General features: G+C 33.3%; 2 protein-coding genes and 2 pseudogenes across 3 annotated transcripts; 3 read left to right on the top strand and 1 right to left on the bottom strand.

Annotated features, from left to right (window-relative positions):
• The first annotated feature begins 4411 nt into the window (after nt 1-4411).
• On the top strand, nt 4412-6097 carry LOC17875055 (annotated as a pseudogene).
• A 2510-nt stretch (nt 6098-8607) lies between these two features.
• LOC17874823 (laccase-15) lies at nt 8608-11116 on the top strand. The gene is made up of 6 exons (XM_006279714.2): nt 8608-8693; nt 8782-8933; nt 9014-9258; nt 9349-9477; nt 9670-10623; nt 10868-11116. The coding sequence occupies exons 1-6, from the start codon at nt 8613-8615 to the stop codon at nt 10999-11001; spliced, it is 1695 nt and encodes a 564-aa protein (XP_006279776.1). The 5' UTR covers nt 8608-8612; the 3' UTR covers nt 11002-11116.
• A 1290-nt stretch (nt 11117-12406) lies between these two features.
• LOC17875198 lies at nt 12407-13564 on the top strand (annotated as a pseudogene).
• A 290-nt stretch (nt 13565-13854) lies between these two features.
• Nucleotides 13855-19002, bottom strand: LOC17875011 (protein ENHANCED DOWNY MILDEW 2). Of its 2 annotated transcripts, none has more exons than XM_023777785.1 (19): nt 18873-19002; nt 18083-18505; nt 17898-17985; nt 17420-17470; nt 17178-17341; nt 16981-17080; nt 16797-16895; nt 16457-16704; nt 16276-16368; nt 15952-16176; nt 15713-15860; nt 15529-15627; nt 15281-15373; nt 15121-15168; nt 14923-15033; nt 14741-14812; nt 14538-14656; nt 14398-14458; nt 13855-14317 (listed from the first exon to the last, which is right to left on the bottom strand). In XM_023777785.1, the coding sequence occupies exons 2-19, from the start codon at nt 18493-18495 to the stop codon at nt 14057-14059; spliced, it is 2493 nt and encodes an 830-aa protein (XP_023633553.1). In that variant the 5' UTR covers nt 18496-18505; nt 18873-19002; the 3' UTR covers nt 13855-14056. The 2 variants fall into 2 exon arrangements, with proteins under 2 accessions (XP_023633553.1, XP_006280017.1); XM_006279955.2 differs by having other exon boundaries at nt 15127-15168.
• Nucleotides 19003-20781: the final 1779 nt, after the last annotated feature.

Here is a 20781-nt window from a genome sequence, read left to right as displayed (position 1 = left end):
TTAGCCCCTAACGCGCTTGGTTCCATTACTTGCTTATCTATATCTATATATATAAAGTTAACTTTTTCTCTCTTCTCCTTAAGCCACATCATCATCCACCTCATTTTATTATTTAATTTTTAAAATTAATTATACCATTTTATCATTTAATTTTAATATTTAAACCTATGTAAATAAGTTTTTCCAAAATGAATATGAAAGGTCTTTTTTATATATTATACATTATAAAACTAAAAAAGTTAATTGATTAAGAGTTAAAAAAACTTACTAATTATCGATTATCTAGCAAATATATAAATAATAGATTATAGTTTTAGTGAATGTTTAAAATATATATATGATTATATTTACATAATGTAAACCTAAATATAATGGGATTCAACGGGAATAAAACAAAACTTAAGAAATTTCGAGAATATAAATCTATCTAATTTATGTCTCAAAAAAGTTTCTAACATAAGTGAGATAAGTTGGACCGAAACATGAATTTTTATTTTTTATAAACATATAAAAAGGTAAAAATAAAAATAATATTTCCTTAAAAGTTTCCAATATGAATTTAACTATTTGTTTCCAATACAACACATATGTTAAACTAATAAACAAAATAAAAAAATAACTATATTTCATAAAATTGAAAATTAAAATAAAACATTATTAAATGAAATAAACTAAATATAAAGTAAATTATACTAATATGTTAAATTTAAAAATTGTTCCATATGAAAAAACAAAAAAATATATAAAACATAAAATCAGAAAAAATATATAATAGTATATAAATGATCATTACGAGATATAAAGTACGACAAATCCAAAAAAGGAAAACGTAAAACAAAAAATAATAAACTATGACAATATATATAAAGAGATAATGTAAACAATTAAAAATACAACAATCCGCCCGAAACCCACAAATCATGTTCAAATTTCATGCCAACATATAAATGGGGCCAAAATATTAACATCTATATATATATTTGGTAAAACCCCTAATAGCACACGTTTTTCAATGATTCTCAACCGCACTTCCATTTACGCCCACACTTCGACTTATACTATACACACTTAATTTCTCAACGACTAATGAAGCTAAAACGCAATAGTTTTTCTATACAAACACAATTTAAGTTTAAAAAAAGTAAAGTATAATATAGTGAAAAAAATAAGTAGGAAATAAAATACGAACCAATTACTCATAAACAACATAATAAACTCATGCGCGTAGCGCGGGCAACCGACTAGTATATATATAAAGTTAACTTTTCTCTCTTCTCCTTAAGCCACCTCATCATACTAATCATCATCCACATCATTTTATTATTTTAATTTTAAGAAGTAATTATATTACTTTATCATTTAATTTTAAGATTTAGACATATGTCAATAAGGTTTTCTAAAAGAAATATGAAAGGTATTTTCTTATATTTTATATTATAAAACTAAAAAGATGATTAATTAAAAAAAATCTTACTAATTATCGATTATACTAACTAATATATAAATTATAGATTCTCTTATAGTTTTAAAGTGAATGTTTTATAATGAAAACATTTTCAAAATAATATGACAACAAATTTTATTATATTTACACAATGTAAACCTAAATTATAATGAGACTTAACGGGACGAAACATAATTGAGATAGGTTGGGACGAAACATAAAATCTCATTTTAAAAACACGTATAAAAATAGTAACAATTAAAATAATATTTCTATAAAGGTTTCCAATATGAATTTAACTAATTTTTTTCAATACAGCACATATGGTAAACTAATAAACAAAATAAAGAAATAACAATATTTCATAAAAAATTGAAAATTAAAGGGGGAGTTTCAAAAATACATTATTAAATGAAATTAATTAAATAATTATATATAGAGTAAATTATACTAATATGTTAAATGTTAAAAATTTTCCATATGAAAATACAAAAATATATAAAACAGAAAATCCGAAACGAATATATAATCGTATAAAAATTATCATAACGAGATATAAATTACGTCAAATCCAAAAAAGAAAAACGTAAAACAAAAAAATAAATTATGACAATATATAAAGAGGTAATGTAACTAATAAAAAATATAACAATCCGCCCGAAACCCATAAATCATTTTCAACTTTCGAGACAGCATATTAAAAATGCTCACAATATTAACATCTAGATCTATATCTCGTAGGAACCCTAATAACACATGTTTCTCTATGATTCTACACCGCAATTCCTTTTACACCCACACATCGACTTATACTATACACACTTAATTTTTCAACTACTAATGAAGCTAAAAACTCAACATGTTTTCTATACAAACAATCTAAGATAAAAAAAAATACTCCATCTGTTTCATTATAAGTGATGTTTAAGGTTTTGACACACTAAATAATAAAACATATAACTTAGCTATTTTCCATAAAAACATCAATAACTAATATGAATTCAACCAATAAGAAAATATGATGTAAAATATAATTGGTCAAAAAATATTAAATACATTAAATTTTTGCATAGGAAATTGAAAACATCACTTATATTGAAACAAAAAAAAAAAGCTAAAATATCACTTATAATGAAACAGAGGGAGTATATGCTATAATGAAAAAAAATAAGTAGGAAATAAAATACGAACCAATTACTCATCAACAGCATAATAAAACTCACGCGCGTAGCGCGGGCAACTGACTAGTATATATATATCTATATATATAAAGTTAGTTTTTTTTCTCTTCTCATGATGCCACCTAAGCATCCACCTACGCCACATTTTTTCTACATTAAAATAATTTTTTTTTTAACACAACACATTAAAATAAATTTAAAACATTCATTTAGTGCATATTTATGCTACTTATTTAATTAATGAAAAATTTATATAAATAAAAATAAATTATGTAAATAAATGAACTGTTAATTAAGAAATACTTTCATTTTTATTAGTTAATGGTAATAATATAATTCAAGTTTCTTTTTAAATTGATCATAGTTTAAATTTTTAAATGTGTTACTGAGTTTAAGAATGTAAGTAAATTTTAAAGTTATGGTAGAATAAAAACAACATTTATGTAATTATATATATAAAATTTTAAAGGGGAAAAATAAAATTGAAAGTGAAAAATTAGTTTATAACATTATCAAAAAGAAAATGCTTTTAATCCAAATTTAAATATTGAAAGATAATAATTCAAGAGAAAATAACTATAATATGTTTTGAAGATCAAATAAAAATAAATAAAATACCACAGTATGAATAAAAAATTAACAAAAAAATTATAAACCTCCCGCGCGCAGCGCGGATCAACTGCTAGTATATATATAAAATTAGCTTTGCTCTCTTCTCCTTCAGCCACATTATCTGCCACGTCATCCGCCGTATCATCATTTATCTTTTTTTTCTTACATATAATGTAAATATCATTAAAATTAAAATTACGATTTTATAAAAAGAAACCTATAAGAAAATAACCAAGAAAAAAAAACAAAAAAAAAAGCTACTGTATAATTAAGCAAGATTTGGGTTAACGAATCCATAAAAGCATCAGCTTGTGCTAACGCTTTCTTAGTGTCCTTGACGATACGATATTGCGAATTTTGCGGTCGATCAACTTGAAAACTACTTGAAGAGACAAACGCTCAGACTATTGAAGAAGAGAGCCGAGTCCAACAGAGCAATGTTGACGACGAGGCGAAAAGTCACTGTTAAGGGCATAGCCTAGAAAAGACCAACATCCGAAGCTCGACAGAAAAATCAGAAGAAAGGAAGAGATGGTCCCAAGATTCTGAAACAAATGACCATAGACAATACTTTAAAGACTGAATCTATCCCAAGGAAACAAGTCTTTGCCACGTGAGCCATCTATCAAGGTGACTTACCCACTTATGGAAAGTTACATTTGGGATAACCCCTTTGAACCAAACATAATATGTCCATATGTCCAATCCTTTGCTTCCCGAGGTCTTAGTGCTTCCGAAGTCTTAGCCGAGGAAATCACATGACACCTTTTATCATATGCACACCGTGAGGACAAATCATCAACCAATATGAAAAAATAGAATAACAAAAAATGACAATAATAAAGAACAACAAAACAAACGTTGCAAAACAAAACAAAATATTTAAAAAAATCAAAATATAAATAAAAAATATAACACAAAATAAATAAATAAAATATACGCGCGGGTCAACAAATAGTATTTTATATAAAACTCACGTCAACTGCGTATCGATTATCAAGATTTGACGAGCTGTCTTTACATCTTAAACGAAGCTTACCCATTGAGATTCGTGTAGGATCCTGAAAAACGTGGGAGAACTAACACAGAAAGAAGATATATAAAACCTTGTTGAGATCAACCATCATTGTTTCTTTTCCAATGGCGTTGAAACAAACCTAACCGCCGGTTTTATTTTCCCGGTTACCCCTTGTGCAAGTTATCTTTAATCTTTGTTTTTGTCATCGTCATCGTCCTCGTCCAAGCCATCAATGCCGATAGTTCAGTCTCTCCATCATCCTACACCAGGCCAATCAAGAAGCTCAACAAACCGGTGGTTCTCTTAATTTCCACTGACTTCCGGTTTGGTTACCAATTCAAGACTGATACACCAAACATTGATTTGCTCATTTCGAGAGGAACCTAAGCTCAGACTGGTTTAATCCCGGTTTTTCCAATCATGACGTTCCCTTATTAGGGATAACAATATCCCACATTTTTTTTAAGGAAAACGGGAGAAATCTCCCAACTTATTAAGAATAAAAAGAAAAATTACAACCGGACCCGTCTTGGACGCGGAGGACCAAAGACATCTTCTCTTAGAATGGAAGCAACCTCAACCGGAATAGAATCCAACGCAAGAAAACCCAACGGAATCAAAAAGGCATAGTTAGCTAAACCATCAGCAAGACGATTAGCTTCTCTATACACATGAGACACAAGGACTATCCACTCCTTCGAAATTAAGCCATGGCACAACCGTACCAGGAAGGACACGGACTCTCCACTCATTGCCAATTGGTTTTAAGTTAGAAGCCCACAATCTAATATCCCTAACCACTACTCAATAGCCACCGGACTCTACCCGGCTTACCACAGTATAATCATGAACAAATTCACTGATCTGATAACCGGAGAATTCTATAACAAAAACCTAGACCCTAAATGGTGGTTAGGTGAGCCATTATGGGTAACTATAGTAAACCAAGGGCTCAAGGCTGCTACTGTGTATTGGCCAGGCTCTGACGTTCCTAAAGGCTCTTGGACTTGCCCTAAAGGATTTTGTAAAACACCTTACAATGCTTCAGTCCCTCTTGAAGAAAGAGTTGATACGGTCTTGACCTATTTTGATCTTCCCGAGAGCAAAATCCCCGATTTCATGACTCTATATCTCGAAGAACCGGATATTCAAGGCCATAAATATGGCCCTGATGATCCTCGGATCACACAAGCGGTCGCAAAGGTTGATAAAATGATCGGTAGAGTCATCAAGGGATTGAAGAAAAGGAAGGTGTTTACTGATGTTCATGTGATATTACTTGGTGACCACGGAATGGTTACTAATTGTGACAAGAGGGTGATATACATTGATGATTTAGCGGATTGGATCAATGTACCTGCGGATTTGATCCAGTCTTATTGCCCGGTCTTAGCAATGAATCCGCGATGGGGCAAAGATGTCGTGAATCCAAACTAGAAGAACAAGGAACTTGTGGCGAAGATGAATGAAGCTTTGAGCTCAGGGAAAGTAGAAAACGGAGAGTTTTTACAGGTTTACTTGAAGGAGAAGTTACCGAAAAGGCTTCACTATTCGGAGAGTTCTAGGATTCCACCGATCATAGGAATGGTCGGAGAAGGTCTAATGGTGAAACAAAACATAACAAACGTTCAAGAATGTTTCGGAAACCATGGATATGACAACATGTTTTTCTCAGTGAGATCTATCTTTATTGGACATGGTCCATGGTTTAGGAAGGGAAAGAAAGTGCCGTCGTTAGAGAAAGTGCCGTCGTTAGAGAATTTATTGGACATGGTCCATGGTTCGTCTTTGTTCCCTCGGAGCATTCTCCTTCCTTATGAAGTAACAAGGGAATTAGAATGAAGAAGAATGTATCCCTTAGAAGTTAGCTCATGAGAGACTCAGTGTCATAAGCTAATTAATGAATAACAATCATTCTATGTTCTATGTTTGTCTTGTCATGTGTTTTTTTTGGAAATAATTGAAGGAGGAAACAGATCAAAAATAGATAGCATAATTGCCAAATTTTATAATAATATTATTACTAGTTAAATATTTTACTTATAACAAAGTTAAAATAATTAAATTTAGGTGTGTAAAAATAAAATTTGTTGTATTTTTTATCATTCGAACATTTATACCGTACCATATATTAATTTTTGGGGAATTCTCTTAAATACCACTAAATTAGTTATTTTCCAAAAATACCATTACGAATTTTATTTTCCAAAAATACTACTAAAATAAAAAAAAATTACAAAAAACCACAATACGAAATTTTATTTTTTAATATTCAAAACTAATTTTTAAATCCTAAATACTAAATCATACCCCTAAAAAATATATCCTAATTGTAAATTGTCAAGCCAAACATTTTTTTGTTTAAAAAATTACATCTTCAAAATTCAATTTTTTAAGTTATGGTATTTTTGGAAAATAAAATTTTGTGGCATTTTTGGAAAAAATAAAATAAAAAAGTTATGGTATTTTGGAACAAAAAAAACTTAACTTGTGGTATCTAAAGGTATCCATTCAACATTTATTTTGTACCGCTAGGTTCCAGAATGATCCAAAACCAAATATGCTCAAGTATTTTTTCAGGATCGAACCTTGAACTTTGAGATGGACTTGAACAGAACTGGTGTGTCTTCCCTCAGCAAATCCAACACAAAAACATTTAAACTTTGTTTTCGAACTGATTAATTTAAACTTTGTTTTCCACTCTACTTTTTCACTGTATTCATTTGATTCACTCTAGTCTTTGTAATTTACTGTTGTCGTAGATCTGAAGCCAATTGAAGCATGTTGCACCACGATTAAATAAACATAACTAAAACCACGATTTAACTGGTTTAAGCATCCAAAATAGTTTTATTTCCATGCAGATGGTGTTAAGAATCCAAATAGCTTTATTTCTTTATCTTCCTTAGCTATTGGTTATGATTACCATTTTTTATACAGAAAGTTACATGTTAGGACTTCTAATTTTCTCGATAGAATGTGTAAGAATTTAGATAATTAATCTATTAAAAACATATATGTACCCATATTCGAAAACTACATGAACCTTTAAAAATTATGTATTTTCAAGAAATTAAACTATATGGAAAACATTATACAAAACCATATCTAACTATTATTTTCGTAAGTGCGAGTCGAGAAGAAAAAACAAATAAATCAAAGTAATAAAAAAACATATTAGAGCCTATAGCCTTTTTTTAACTATCTTACCACATGAACATTTTAGTAAAATAGTTTAACAAGACTTGCATATAATTTTAGACAGTTCTATATCATTTGGATGAGTAATATCATTCAAAAGTCACGACAACCATCAAGAAATAGTGACCTTTTAAAATCATTAAAGTCACTTAATGGTTATAAATAGCAACAAATAAAAAAATAAATAACATCTTCTAAACTCTTAAGAAAAATAAGCTATCAGTCTGAAATCCAAACAAGATTGGTAACCAACAAAATAAGCTAACAATGTTTATATTTCCTCCAGTCAAGGTTTTCCAAATTTAGATGTTCAAAAAATTTCTCCTAACCATTAAAAAAAAAATCGAAATTTCATTAGTCACAATAATAGAGTTATCAGAACTTAAGTACATATTAACACATATGATCTATAATTTAAGTAACAATATTATTTGCAAAGTTGTATTTTAAATTTTTTTAAAGTAACCTTTAAAAAAGAAATAGGAAACTTATACGTACGTACATAGAGAGCTTTGGTGAAATGGTAGCTCACCGATCTCCAAATGGATGATCCATTATCTATCTTGTTTTTATTTAATTTAGTGAACACTACATATAAATATATTAATTAAAAAGGTTTAGACAATTAAAAGATAATTCTAAACAAATTAAACTGTAAACTATAGCACGTAAGAAACTAAATCAACACAAAAACGTAACGAATTTGGGAATATGTTTTGGTTTTGGATATATATAAAAACATAGTAAAGCTTCGCCTAACCAAACTCATTAAGTGATGTTCTTTGACTAACATGTTTTCTAAAATACACAAAAAGTCTTCAAAACTATTGGACTGATGTTATCTTTCTTACTATAAACATAACATTGAAAAAATCATTACCTAGACTAATTTGTATTGTTATTCGTTTAACTTGAAAGATCCGTTTGACCAATCAAGAAATGTAGTTACATATTTGTTGGGACAATGTGAAATCATTAGTCAAATTAGGACCAAGAGATTTAGCTTAGCTTACATGTTTTGTAGCTTTCCTAAAACATAATTTTTGTAAATCCGAAATTAACTAACTTGAGAAAGACGTCTCTAGATCTCTACTTAGTTAAATATACATCTCTCTTCTTTGATTAACTTCAGTCAGAAACAGTTAATCCTCTCAAAATGTTACACTTCTTATCTTATTTCTTCCTAATCTCTCTTTTCCTCTACAACAATTGCATTGCGCATCACTACACATTCATTGTAAGTTTAAATCAATTAATCGATAATTACTTGCTAGTAAACTAATCTGATTTGATGAAAACTAACTGAAGTTTTAATTTATTGGCAGGTTAAGGAAGCTCCATATACAAAACTGTGTAGCACAAAGAAGATTTTAACCGTTAATGGTCTGTTTCCGGGACCGGTTTTAAAAGCTTACAAAGGAGACACCATCTATGTTACCGTTCGTAACCAAGCTAGCGAAAATATTACAATGCATTGGTAAAACCCCTTCTCTTAAGTCTATACTAATTATAAGTATATAACTAACTGATCGAAATGGTGTTTAAATACATATATAGGCATGGTGTAGAGCAGCCGAGAAACCCGTGGTCAGATGGTCCTGAATACATAACACAATGCCCGATTCGACCCGGGTCAGAATTTACCTACAAAGTCATATTTTCCATTGAAGACACGACAGTTTGGTGGCACGCGCATAGCTCTTGGACACGTGCCACCGTACACGGTCTTATTTTCATATATCCCTGGCTCCCGGAATCTCTCCCTTTTCTAAAGGCGGACCATGAAGTCCCCTTAATTTTGGGTAAATTAATGGACAACTTATGTATAAATTCACATTTTTATAAACAAAATTGTATTTTTTTCTTATATATAATTTCATAAAACTGGTCAGGAGAGTGGTGGAAGCAGGATGTGAGAGAGGTGGTGGAGGAGTTCATAAGGACCGGAGGTGCTCCTAATGTGTCTGATGCTTTGACCATCAATGGACATCCTGGTTTCTTGTATCCTTGCTCTAAATCAGGTTTCTTCTTATTATTTTCATTTTTTCTTATCTTTTCTACTTCAACAACACTTTCTTAATCTGCAAATATATTAAAATTTTTGATCAAATGAGAAATATGTTTTGTAAACTTTGTTTTATAATTATTTTCCTTACCCGTTATGAGTTTTGTTTTAAACATATTACAATAATTATGTTATTTTACATGAACAGATACATTCCATCTCTTGGTAGAAGAGGGCAAAACCTATCGCATTAGGATGGTAAACGCCGCGGTGAACCTTATTCTCTTTTTCGCAATCGCAAATCACAACCTCACCGTGGTTGGGGCTGATGGACACTACACAAAGCCTTTGAACGCTACTTATATAACCATATCCCCTGGTGAAACACTAGACTTGTTACTCAAAGCCGACCAAAACCCGAAAAATACTTATTACATGGCGGCCAGAGCTTACCAAACGGGAAATATCGAATTCAACAACTCAACCACTATTGGAGTCTTGCGTTACATCTCTTCATCCAAAGCCGAAACGTTAATGTTTTCAGGAATTTACCCAAACCTTCCTTTTTACAATGACACATCCGCAGCTTTCGGCTTCTTTACCAAGATCAAAAGCCTATACTCAGGACAAGCTCCACCTCTTGTCTCGCGTAGGATAGTCACGACGATATCAATAAATCTTCTCAGGTGTCCCCAAAACTCATGTGCAGGTCCAAATGGGTCAAGATTAGCAGCCAGTATGAACAACATATCATTTGTCACACCTAGTCACGTGGACATACTAAAAGCCTATTACCTTCACATTAAAGGCGTCTACGGGACGCGATTTCCGGACATTCCACCGTATATTTTCAATTTCACCGCGGAAAACCAACCGCTATTTTTACAAACCCCGAGGCTCGCGACCGAGGTAAAGGTTCTTGAGTTTGGGGAAGTGGTTGAGCTTGTTATTCAAGGGACTAGTTTAGTTGGTGGTGGACTTGATCATCCTATGCATCTCCATGGTTTTAGCTTCCATGTTGTTGGAGTAGGGTTTGGGAATTATAACACAAGTGATGAAGATCCATCCTCAACGTATAATCTCGACGACCCACCGTATAAAAATACAATGACCGTGCCTAGGAATGGTTGGATCGCTATTAGATTCGCAGCTATTAATCCCGGTACGCACTTTACATTTTAATTTATAATCTTACAAACATAAATCAATAACATAAAGGGACAAGAGTACTTGATAACACAGTTGCTTAGTCTCAACTTTGACTAGGTTTGAATCTCTTGTGGTTATTGCTTATATTGTAGTGTTGTTACTTGTTACCAACCACGTACGCTAGAAGATGTTCTTTTAAAAGAGCCAAAAAGACATAACTTAACAAAGATTTTTAATGTTGCAACTGTGTTTTGTAGGGGTTTGGTTCATGCACTGTCACTTCGATAGACATCAAACTTGGGGTATGAATGTTGTGTTCATTGTTAAGAATGGAATATGGCCAAATCAGCAGCTTCTGCCTCCACCAGATGATCTGCCGCCTTGTCACTAATAATTTTAATGTTACCAATATGCAAATCATTTGTGTTATATTGTATTGTATTTGTATTGATGTAATAAAACTAGATTTACTAAAACAGAACCCTGATTTGTTTTTCTGAAAATTATTATTTACGGTACTGGTAATAACAAGGAAGAAAAATGTATAATCTTGAAGAAATTTTCAGTTTCTAGAATTATGATATCTATAGAAAAATGTACAAAACCAATAATCATATGAAAATGTTATCAGTTTTGAGGTTAGGGTCAATTTACAAAACCACCCTTGTCGTTTCGTTTGATAAGAAAATAAAGAAAGAACCCTTAAGGGATTTGGTTTTGGCTACAATATTGAACACCAATCACATGGCATGCATGCAAGAGTCACTCATAAATCATTAGTCAAGACTACCTAAAAACCATATTTACATGAATTGTATATACATTCAGATATTCACATTAGACGAGTCATTGTTTAATAATTAACAAGAGAATATAAACGTATATACACCTACTTGTTTATTATTTTTTTGTTTGTGTAAGACGTCAAATATTATAGGGTTGGCGTACTACTCCTACAATATACATAAGGTCCTTATATAATAATAATAATAGCGGAAACTATATATTCTTTAACAAAGAAAAGCAGAAATTTTTTTTTTGAATATTTAACTTTCATATTGTTTCTCGATTATAACATAACAGGAATAATATATTTCCAAATTATTGAGGCCTCTTCGATTAACAAATTAAAACCATATCTTCGACCTTATCCTTTCTCATATTTAAAGAAATTGCAAATGTAAAGGCTGATAATTTAGCTTGTAAAGTACGAGTCCGTCCGTAGTTTGTTAAGTTTGTAAACAATTGTCTTACAGATTGATTCACTTGAATTAATTTCATAGTTATTTTGTTGACAAAAAAAGAAGAAGCATATATAAGTACAAGAAAACAGTATACTTCAAAGAGATGAAATTTTTGGTAATATATCCTTTGGAAAATCCCTATTTTAACGGATTTAGAACGGAAAAAGTCGTCGAGAAATTGCTAATTGAAATTTAAAAATTTCTTAAAGATTTTCAAATATGACATATCGGAAACGGGTTTTTTTCATACCTGCAAAACTATACTGTGTTAAATTTATACATTGAACTATCGTATGTGTTATAAATAAATTTACTTTTAAATAATTTGAAATTCAAATCTAAAGTTAAGTTTTTGTGCTTAAACATACAAAAACGTGATAAATGATTAATTAATGCTGATGTGGAATCCACTTGTGCAGAAGTCACGCTGATGTGGAATCTACGTGTACATATTATTCAAAAGTAAATGTATATGTATTCTTGGTTCAAGCCAAGACATCCTACCAAAATCACATGTATTCTTGGTCCGAGCCTGCGCAATCTTTCGGAGATATGACATATTTGGAAATCTTCGAGAAATTTCAGACCCTTGAAAGTTCCTTGGAGATATGTCTGAACGATCTTCCAATGAATGATTTCAAAATGACTTTCAAGTGGGCTTCATCTTTCCAAGAGAAGCTAAAGATGGACTATAAGAACATCTTTATCGGCATATGTCCATCGGTCTTATATCCTTCAAAAAAACTAGGAAATAATAACACAGTGGCGTGTCAGGATGCATTCGGATCTTGCCCAAGACTCAAGTCTTACGGCCACGTGGCGTATCAGGAGTGGAAGTCATTTTTCTTCTCTCTATCTCTCTATCTTTCTCTCTTCTCTCTCTCTTATTGTAATAATATAAATTCATTAAGATATATCCCTACAAATGTACCGATAAAGATGCTCTAAGGGAAGTTGCTTTGTCTCGGGAGTCCCTGGTTCGTTTTACTCGAGGCTTTTCCCGAACAAATCTCTTCATTTTGTTCATTCAGCTTGTAGTATCTATTGGCTTTCTAAAGTCTCTGAAGGGATTGAGGATAACAACAAGAACATATATATAAGAAATCCTTGCCCGTTAAATGTGTCAAAGGCTTACTTGGATCAGTTTCAAAAAGACTTTTCGTTATTCTTAAAAATGCGGTCTGAAGAAGTAATGCCTAAGGGACGCATGGTGCTCACATTCAAAGGCAGAAATGCTTCTGATCCTTGACTTAGTCTCTGAGGTAATCATTCAAACTAGTTCTTGCTGTTTTCTAGATCCTAACAAAGTTTATACTTCATTATTGTTAAGTAAAGAATAGTTATATATATAAATTAAAATGTCACATTTTGTTATGGCAAGGGGTTGTAAAAGAATCAGAGGTGGATTCATTCAACTTACCGTTCTATGATGCGGGTAAAAACGAGGTAAGGGAAGTTATTCAAAACGAAGGATCATTCGAGATTAACGAATTCGAGACACATGAACATCTAGTTCCATACAAAGATAGTGAGGAAGACGACGATGAATCATGTCGACTAAAATTTGGGGAAATGATGGCAAACAGGAAAAGATCAATCACTGAACTGATGTTGGTTGCTCATTTTGGAAACGAAATTATTGACTGCTTGTTTAAGAAGTACGCACATAATGCAGCAAAATATTACATTGTCTCAAAGACAATGCAATAAAACAACAATCAACTTTGTCGTGTCCTTAACTAGAAAATGAAAGGTTTGGCTGTTTCAATTTGCTGTTGGTAAAATTGTATAAAATGACATTTCGAAAGTTCATATTTCTTTTGTCCCACATTTGAAAGTTTATGGTTTTTTCGACATTTTTATTCCATTGAAGTGTATGTGTCTGTCTGCTTAGATGGATTTGTCTTATTTACAGAAATTGTATATTAATCCTTTTCTGTAAGATAATAGTTCTTTACTCTTTTATAGATTAAAGAACAATTGGCTACTCAACATTCATCGAACTTAAAAATTGGCTACACTTATTCACTACCAGAAAAACAGAGGAGGAAGCAAGAACTAGCTGAGATGACAAATACAAAGTTTTGGAAATATGTGCTCATCGATCCATACTAGTTTCATAGACAACACTAAGGTTTCATCACATACTATTTTCAAAAGCTAAGGATGTAGTAATGTTTCTATTTCTCACAGTCGGACAAGTTAGTAATATATTCGGGCAGGGGATATCTCCATGTCTTGTACCATAGCATTATCAACATCAACTTGAGAGATCTCTGCGTGGTGAATTTTGTTGTTGTAGGTGGAGTGATGCATTTGTGTTATGTGATCCTGTTGAAGTGCTCTAGTCTTGTGGATTTTACCCCAGTCTCTTCGGCTCCAAAGGTAAAGAGGTGGCGGTATATTGTTCCACTGCTCTATCGTTTTATTATTCACATCTACCGACCCGGGCAAGTAGAATGACTGAAGGGGAAAAAGAACGAGTGTGACTGAAAGCTATTCATCAAATAAATGAGAGCTGGAGTCATTATAGGCGTACTTACCATGCCAGAAAGTAATGTTCTGTCCTCCCAAATCAAGTCATAATCAGCAATCAAATCGACCCTGAATGTAGATGAACCCGAAGTTATGAAATGTTTGTTATTGATCGAGACTGTGTATTTGCTATATATACATTACATACCTTTTTGTTTCACTTGGTACGATGAGGATTAAAATCTTCGGTTTAAACTCGAGGGCCTTCCTGATGAAAGTGTTAGCAAGACTGGCTTTGTGACCGAAAGGCGGGTTTAATCCAATAATCTGTTTTTATTCAAGACACATAAAACTCAGTCAATGAATTCAACAAAATGCATCTCAACTTTAGGATTACATTTTCTTTCTTACCAATTGAGAGCCATCAGGTAACTCTTCTGGATTCACACTCAGCCAATCTCTCTTCTCAAAGTTGAAGTTGTTCTGCCATGGGAACATTCTGTTATTCATTCTCCTTCGCATTTATAAACTTTTTCTTTGTATATTCATGAAAAAAACTTCAAACAGAAGAGTAAAAAGAGTAGTAGTTGTACCTTAGGTGGAATGAGATCAAAGTTTTTAAAGAAGCATGTTTTTCCCGTTTTCATAAGCTTTTCTTTCATCAAACAACTGAAGTCATTAGAGCCACAGCCAAAGTCGACTACCTGAAATCACCAAGAGTTTACCCAGAATGTTATGTTTAATATAGTTTACAGCATAGCAGAGGTACTGGTTAAGGAATTATTTAGCACATTTACCGTATCGCCATTTTCAACATACCAGTGAAGCCTCTCTACTATCTGCATTATTAATTCCTATTAAATCAACTTCTCTTAATCATCACTAAACCAGTAGACTCTGATGGAACGAGGTAAACATGAGTTAAGTAAACAATTGATATATATAAGTCACCTCTTTAAGCTTCTCTTGGTTTGTGAAGTGACGACCAAACGATGTATAGCGCATACCATGGAGAAAAGGCGAAAGATATATTTCAAGCTTCCTCTGCAGTTCATCAAACACATGAATGTTTTAGACTGTGTAACCTTTTCCCTTAATGAAATTCTTTCACGTGTACGTATCTCAAAGAATGGCATACAGTCATCCAAGTATACTTTAGGTGATGAAAGGATTACGATAACGAAATATAAAGTTATAACCTTATGCTTCATGAGTTCGAGTAGGATATCTGGATCAAATATAACTTTTGCTTCTCTGTCACGCCCTTCTTCAAACATCTTTAAGGCAGCTCGAGCGGCCTGCAGAACAGTTGTTAAGATTCAGAGAGACAATGCTACTAGTCAAATTACATATCTATATTTCATAAAGTAACCAGTTCCATACATTGACATGAGTCTGAACCAATCCTGTTGTGATTGTCTTACTGATATCATTTCCGGAATGGTAGGATTTTATATGGGTTTGCCGGCGAGACTTAACAAACTCATCAAAGTTAAACGAGGATTCCACTTCGTCGATTATACCCATCACCCTGTCTTCCCCGAAAAATAAAATGATTAGGTGAAACTTGAAACTACTAATAATGTAACAGTTTCTTGTATAGTCGCCAAAAAGAACATCACCTCTCTTCCACTTCCTGAAACCTATTATCTTTCTTTGGTTTCTTATAAGTGTCACCAGGACAACTAGATAGACCATCATGATGCTCCAGATCTGTCTCCTTACTGGGAACATCCTCTTTGAACTGTGCTAGCCCGTGACTTCGTGTTCTTCTTTGGCCAGATATATCAGGAAATATTAAGTGGTCTCTAGCTGGAGTAAGAATAGGACCTTCTATCTCATGCGCCCTGTTCAAGAGGTTATGAAAAGCCATGAATTATAAAGACCATAACAGAAACCTCTACTTTAAATACACTCTAAACTGATTAGAACATTCATAAACTTACAAACAATATATAAGAATGCGGTTGTACGGAAGCAGTCTTTCCCAAGCTCTTTGCAATGTGTCAGCCTCAGAGTTGAGTTCAGAGGTAATTTCCCTGAATACAAAAAGAAGAAACAAAGATCTGAAGCTAATACATATATCTATTAGGAGCTTAGAACAAGTGTAAACGAAAATCAGTTTACCTAGGTAAACATTTTCTGTGATAAGCTGTTGGGCAACGTCTGCATACAGCAAAATGCAACGCATACTGATTCTTGTCTTCACTTGTGTTACAGACTTTACATATGTGTAAAGGACAGGCAAAGCAGTCTCTAGCAGCAATCTTGGCTTGAAGTTCTTCTGATTTGATTTGATCATCAGCACAGAGAAGTCTTGCAACACAATTAGGATGGTAGAAATGACCACAGTTTGATGCAGAGCAAGGGAAGACCTTCAAAGCAGTAAACAGTTGGATGGATTTCAACTACTCTATACAGCTAATTTCACCAAAATGACCTGTGATATTAAACAAGTATATAATACCTGTTGAGAGGAGTTTTCATCAGAGGATCCTAATTCGCCACAAGCATAGCACTGGTGCTGTTTATAGAGACAATTGTTACACAAATAGGTCCCAAGTGCCTACATATATAGCAAACCAACTTCAGCATGGGAGCCTCACCATAATAGCATATCAAACAGAAACTCCAAAGCCAATAAGCCGTACATGAATTTGAGTCTTGTCAGTGAATCCTAGCGATTCACAGTGTGTCTCAATTCCGTCAGCTATGGTTGGATGGAAAGATCTCAAGCAACTTCCTTCACAACTGAGATCAAAACAGGGAGATTAAATGAAATTGTTGCAGTTTGTAAGTTGCTATAGAAATAAAACCAACTCTTTAAAACTTATGAAGCTTGGCATACCACAGAACATAGCCACCATTGTCACAAATTGAACAGACTGGATCAAACTGCAGGTTTGTCTCAGAATCATCATCGCTGCTGAATTCCTCATCTATCATATTATCAACAATGACGTTCTGTTCCATTGGTGTCTGCGCATCTTGTTGATGGTGCGTTGGAAGTTCCTAATAAGCATTAACTTAGTACCAGACGAGCAAGAAAGGCGGCAGAGAACAAGGAAACCACTTCTATCTCGCTCTTACCACTTCTATAGGTATTGTTTGTAAAGTCTTCTCCAGAAAAGTAAGCAAACACTGCAGAATAATTGTCAAGGTGAAACAGTAAATATCTGAAAGAAATATATAAATGTGACTTGCTTTTCTGATTAAATTTGGTTTATTCTAAACTGATCTGTATTCTGAATTCTTAACTAGCTATTCAGTAAAGGTAGACTGTCCGATCAGGAACCAACAAAGTCAAAACCGAAATAAAAGTATCTGTCTGCCCTAGGACCAAAGACAAAACAAACATTTTGATGTGGGTTCAGATCCAGAAATACTACAACAAGACTTGAAGCGAAGGAATCAGAATCAGTCATATGTTTCAGCTCTTTAGATCAAGCTCTGAGTCATATGTTTCAGCTCTTTAGATCAAGCTCTCATTACAATCAGACTCAGTCATAATGTTTCAGCTCTTAAATCCTTTCCAACGAAGATAAGAAAGACCAAAGAGAAAACATACCTTCGATTTTGTTAAATCTTCATCCCTTTTTATAGCTTCAGAAAGTAAAGAAACATGATCTGCTAAGTCATCCTCTGAAGGCTGGATCCTGAGTGAAGAGCACAAACATGATTTTCAAAGACAACATTTAAAGAAAACAAATGAAGATAAACTGAGAGAAAAAAAAAAAAAACATCTAAGCATACCCATCCAGTTTCTGTAAGCTATTCCACACATCATTCCTCGACGCATCCGGATTCCTTTTGACAAAGTGAAGAAATTGAAGACTAACCAGAGTAGTTCTAACTAAACTCTCATAACTCTTTCTCGGACTCTGTAAAGTAATCCAGTGCATCCCATGTAAAAGCACCTCAATCTTGGGATTTTCATCAACAGAAAGATCAAAGTTCCACCCTTGTACAAGCTTACAAAACGACTGATCTCCACAATCAGTATTCCCACGCAAAAACACAGGCGATCCCGAGATATCAGTCGAATCCACACTATGCCATTTGAGCGGAACAACACAAAACTTTACAGGTACCTCACTCTCATCAACGAAATAGTACTCATCAACTGAATCAGGTAAAATCTCTCCTTCTTCCTCTGACCAGTCCATTAGAGTTAAGCTGAAGAAAAAAAAAATCAAGTTTCAACAGATTCAGCTTCGTATCACTAACCAAAACCAATCCACATAACACAAAAACACCAAACGAAGAAACCATTACAACGGATTTACGAAATTTAACCCAAATCTCCATGAAATTTTCCTGCATTTTCGAGAAATCACCTAAAAGAAGCAACGAAGACACTTTAAAAAACAAGGACGATGACGAACACAGCAGTATCTAAAACCTAGCTAAGCTACTTCGTGAGGAAACGAACTCATCGAAGAAGACGAAACCATAGAAATCTATAAACTTCATCATCGGTTTATTTCCAACATTTGTATGATTTTATCAACAGATGAACAAATTACAGAGCAGAGAAACGCACCGTCGTGATCGTGGTTGAGCAGAACAGCCGTCGTGATCGCCGATTAAAAACCCTAGAACCCTTCTGGTCTACAAATCGGAGAACAAGAAGAAGTGAGAGAGAGAGAAGAGAGAAGAGAGAAGAGAGAAGAGAGAAGGGAGAAGAAAAGCGTGGGAGTGACTGATGTTGCGAAATCGTACGGATTTATTTTATACAGTTTTGGCAAAAAATAAAATAATAATAAAACTTTGTTTTAAAGGGAAAACGACAAAAGAACTCCATCACATTTAAACTTCATTTTCGAATTCGTCATATAATTTTATTTTAAATAGCAAACCCAATTTTAAAAACTTTTTTTTTGTCGACTGAATAATTCATTAATAGCTTTATAGTTTATACAAGAAAATTTTATCAATCTTACCAAAAAAAAAAAGAATTTTATCAATAGTATTAAAGTTTCACCTTTATGTTTTTAGAAATGCCACGATTCGGGACCTTACCTCATCTACCATTTTGGATGTTAAATATACAATACTAACCTTGTGAAAAAGATGCGGGTGAACTAACAAAAGCAAAAGAAAAATAAAATTAAAAGGTACGGACACTTTGTTCGGCTGATTGGAAAACATAGTACAAAAGCATTAATGGTGGACAAACAAAATAAGTAAGTAACTATGTAAACATCACCAGTTAGAAAGTAAAAAACAAAATACAAAAAAGTGTACGAACAAGGTAGAGAGAAAGAGAAAGACAAAGCGAAGTTGTTAGAAGGATAGATAGAGATGTTCTAGAAAAATTGTGATTTACTGCGTTAAAGAATCCGTGGACAAAGGATTGAAGACGGTGGACGTGAAATTATAAAGGTAAATAAAGATACATTCATTCATGTCGGCATTTATTCGAAACAAATCTTTGTGATTCATTACAAGTTATGTAACAGCAGAAATTTATTGAAGTGTGGCCATGACTGGTCGTGTGAAGATCCGGTTTGGTTGCAATAAATGATGTTTTTTTTTTCATCATACGTTCTTGTGGACCAATCAGGGATCGACGAGATAATCTTAGTGTTAGGTGGAGTTTTAGAAACTCGTGAATCCGGGAGGTGGGAATTTTCTGGCTATCCAAAAGAGTTTGGAAGATGTGTCGCATACAATGATGGCATGACGTACGAGGAGCTTATGCATGCAGTGGTCCGTGTTTACCGGGTGGACAACAAATATAAACGTCTACGCCTAAGTTTTTGGTATGCTGGAGAGACGGAAGTGTTCACACAAGGTCAAATACTGCCCATCTATATTGGTTGCGATGTAGCATTTGGCCAGTTTAAAAGGAAACAGAGGGATAACAACCAGTTAAACATTTTTTGTACGTTTGACACGTCAAAGGGAGATGTGGCCGCCAGAAGTCCTGATAGCGGAAAAGAAGTTCATAGCAGTGTAGATGATGAGGTACTTATTGCACAAGTTGAAGAGCTCAAAGCTGCTCAGAAAGTGAAACGTTCGGATAATGATGTTTTGAAAAGGAAAAGTACTCAAACCATCTTACGGATTCGGTCGCGAAAAAGGCAAAGACAATGGACAGCAGAACTATAGGGACGAGTTCAATGGACGAGATTGTTACGGTGGACCTAAACGAAGATATGGTAGACGTTGATGGAAGAACAAACGAGGCGCTCGTTGGTCACAAAGGCGATAGGAATGACGTTAGAGATGGACATGAAAATAGCGGTTGTGAGGATGAGGTTCAGTATGACGATGAGGATGACTACGATTATGACGGGATGAGTGAGTTGATCAACAAAGAATATCAAAAAGATTGGGATCCATTTAATGTTATTAGATCAGTAGGGTTAGATGAAGAAGAAACATCGAATGGGTTGGGAATCTCTCGTCCATCAAAAATCTCAGACATTGTTGTTCCATCCAATCCT

Source organism: Capsella rubella, unplaced genomic scaffold (genome assembly GCF_000375325.1).
Source record: "Capsella rubella cultivar Monte Gargano unplaced genomic scaffold, Caprub1_0 scaffold_8, whole genome shotgun sequence".
In the NCBI taxonomy this organism is placed as follows: Eukaryota; Viridiplantae; Streptophyta; class Magnoliopsida; order Brassicales; family Brassicaceae; genus Capsella; species Capsella rubella.
This window is presented reverse-complemented; position numbering and strand designations above follow the sequence as displayed.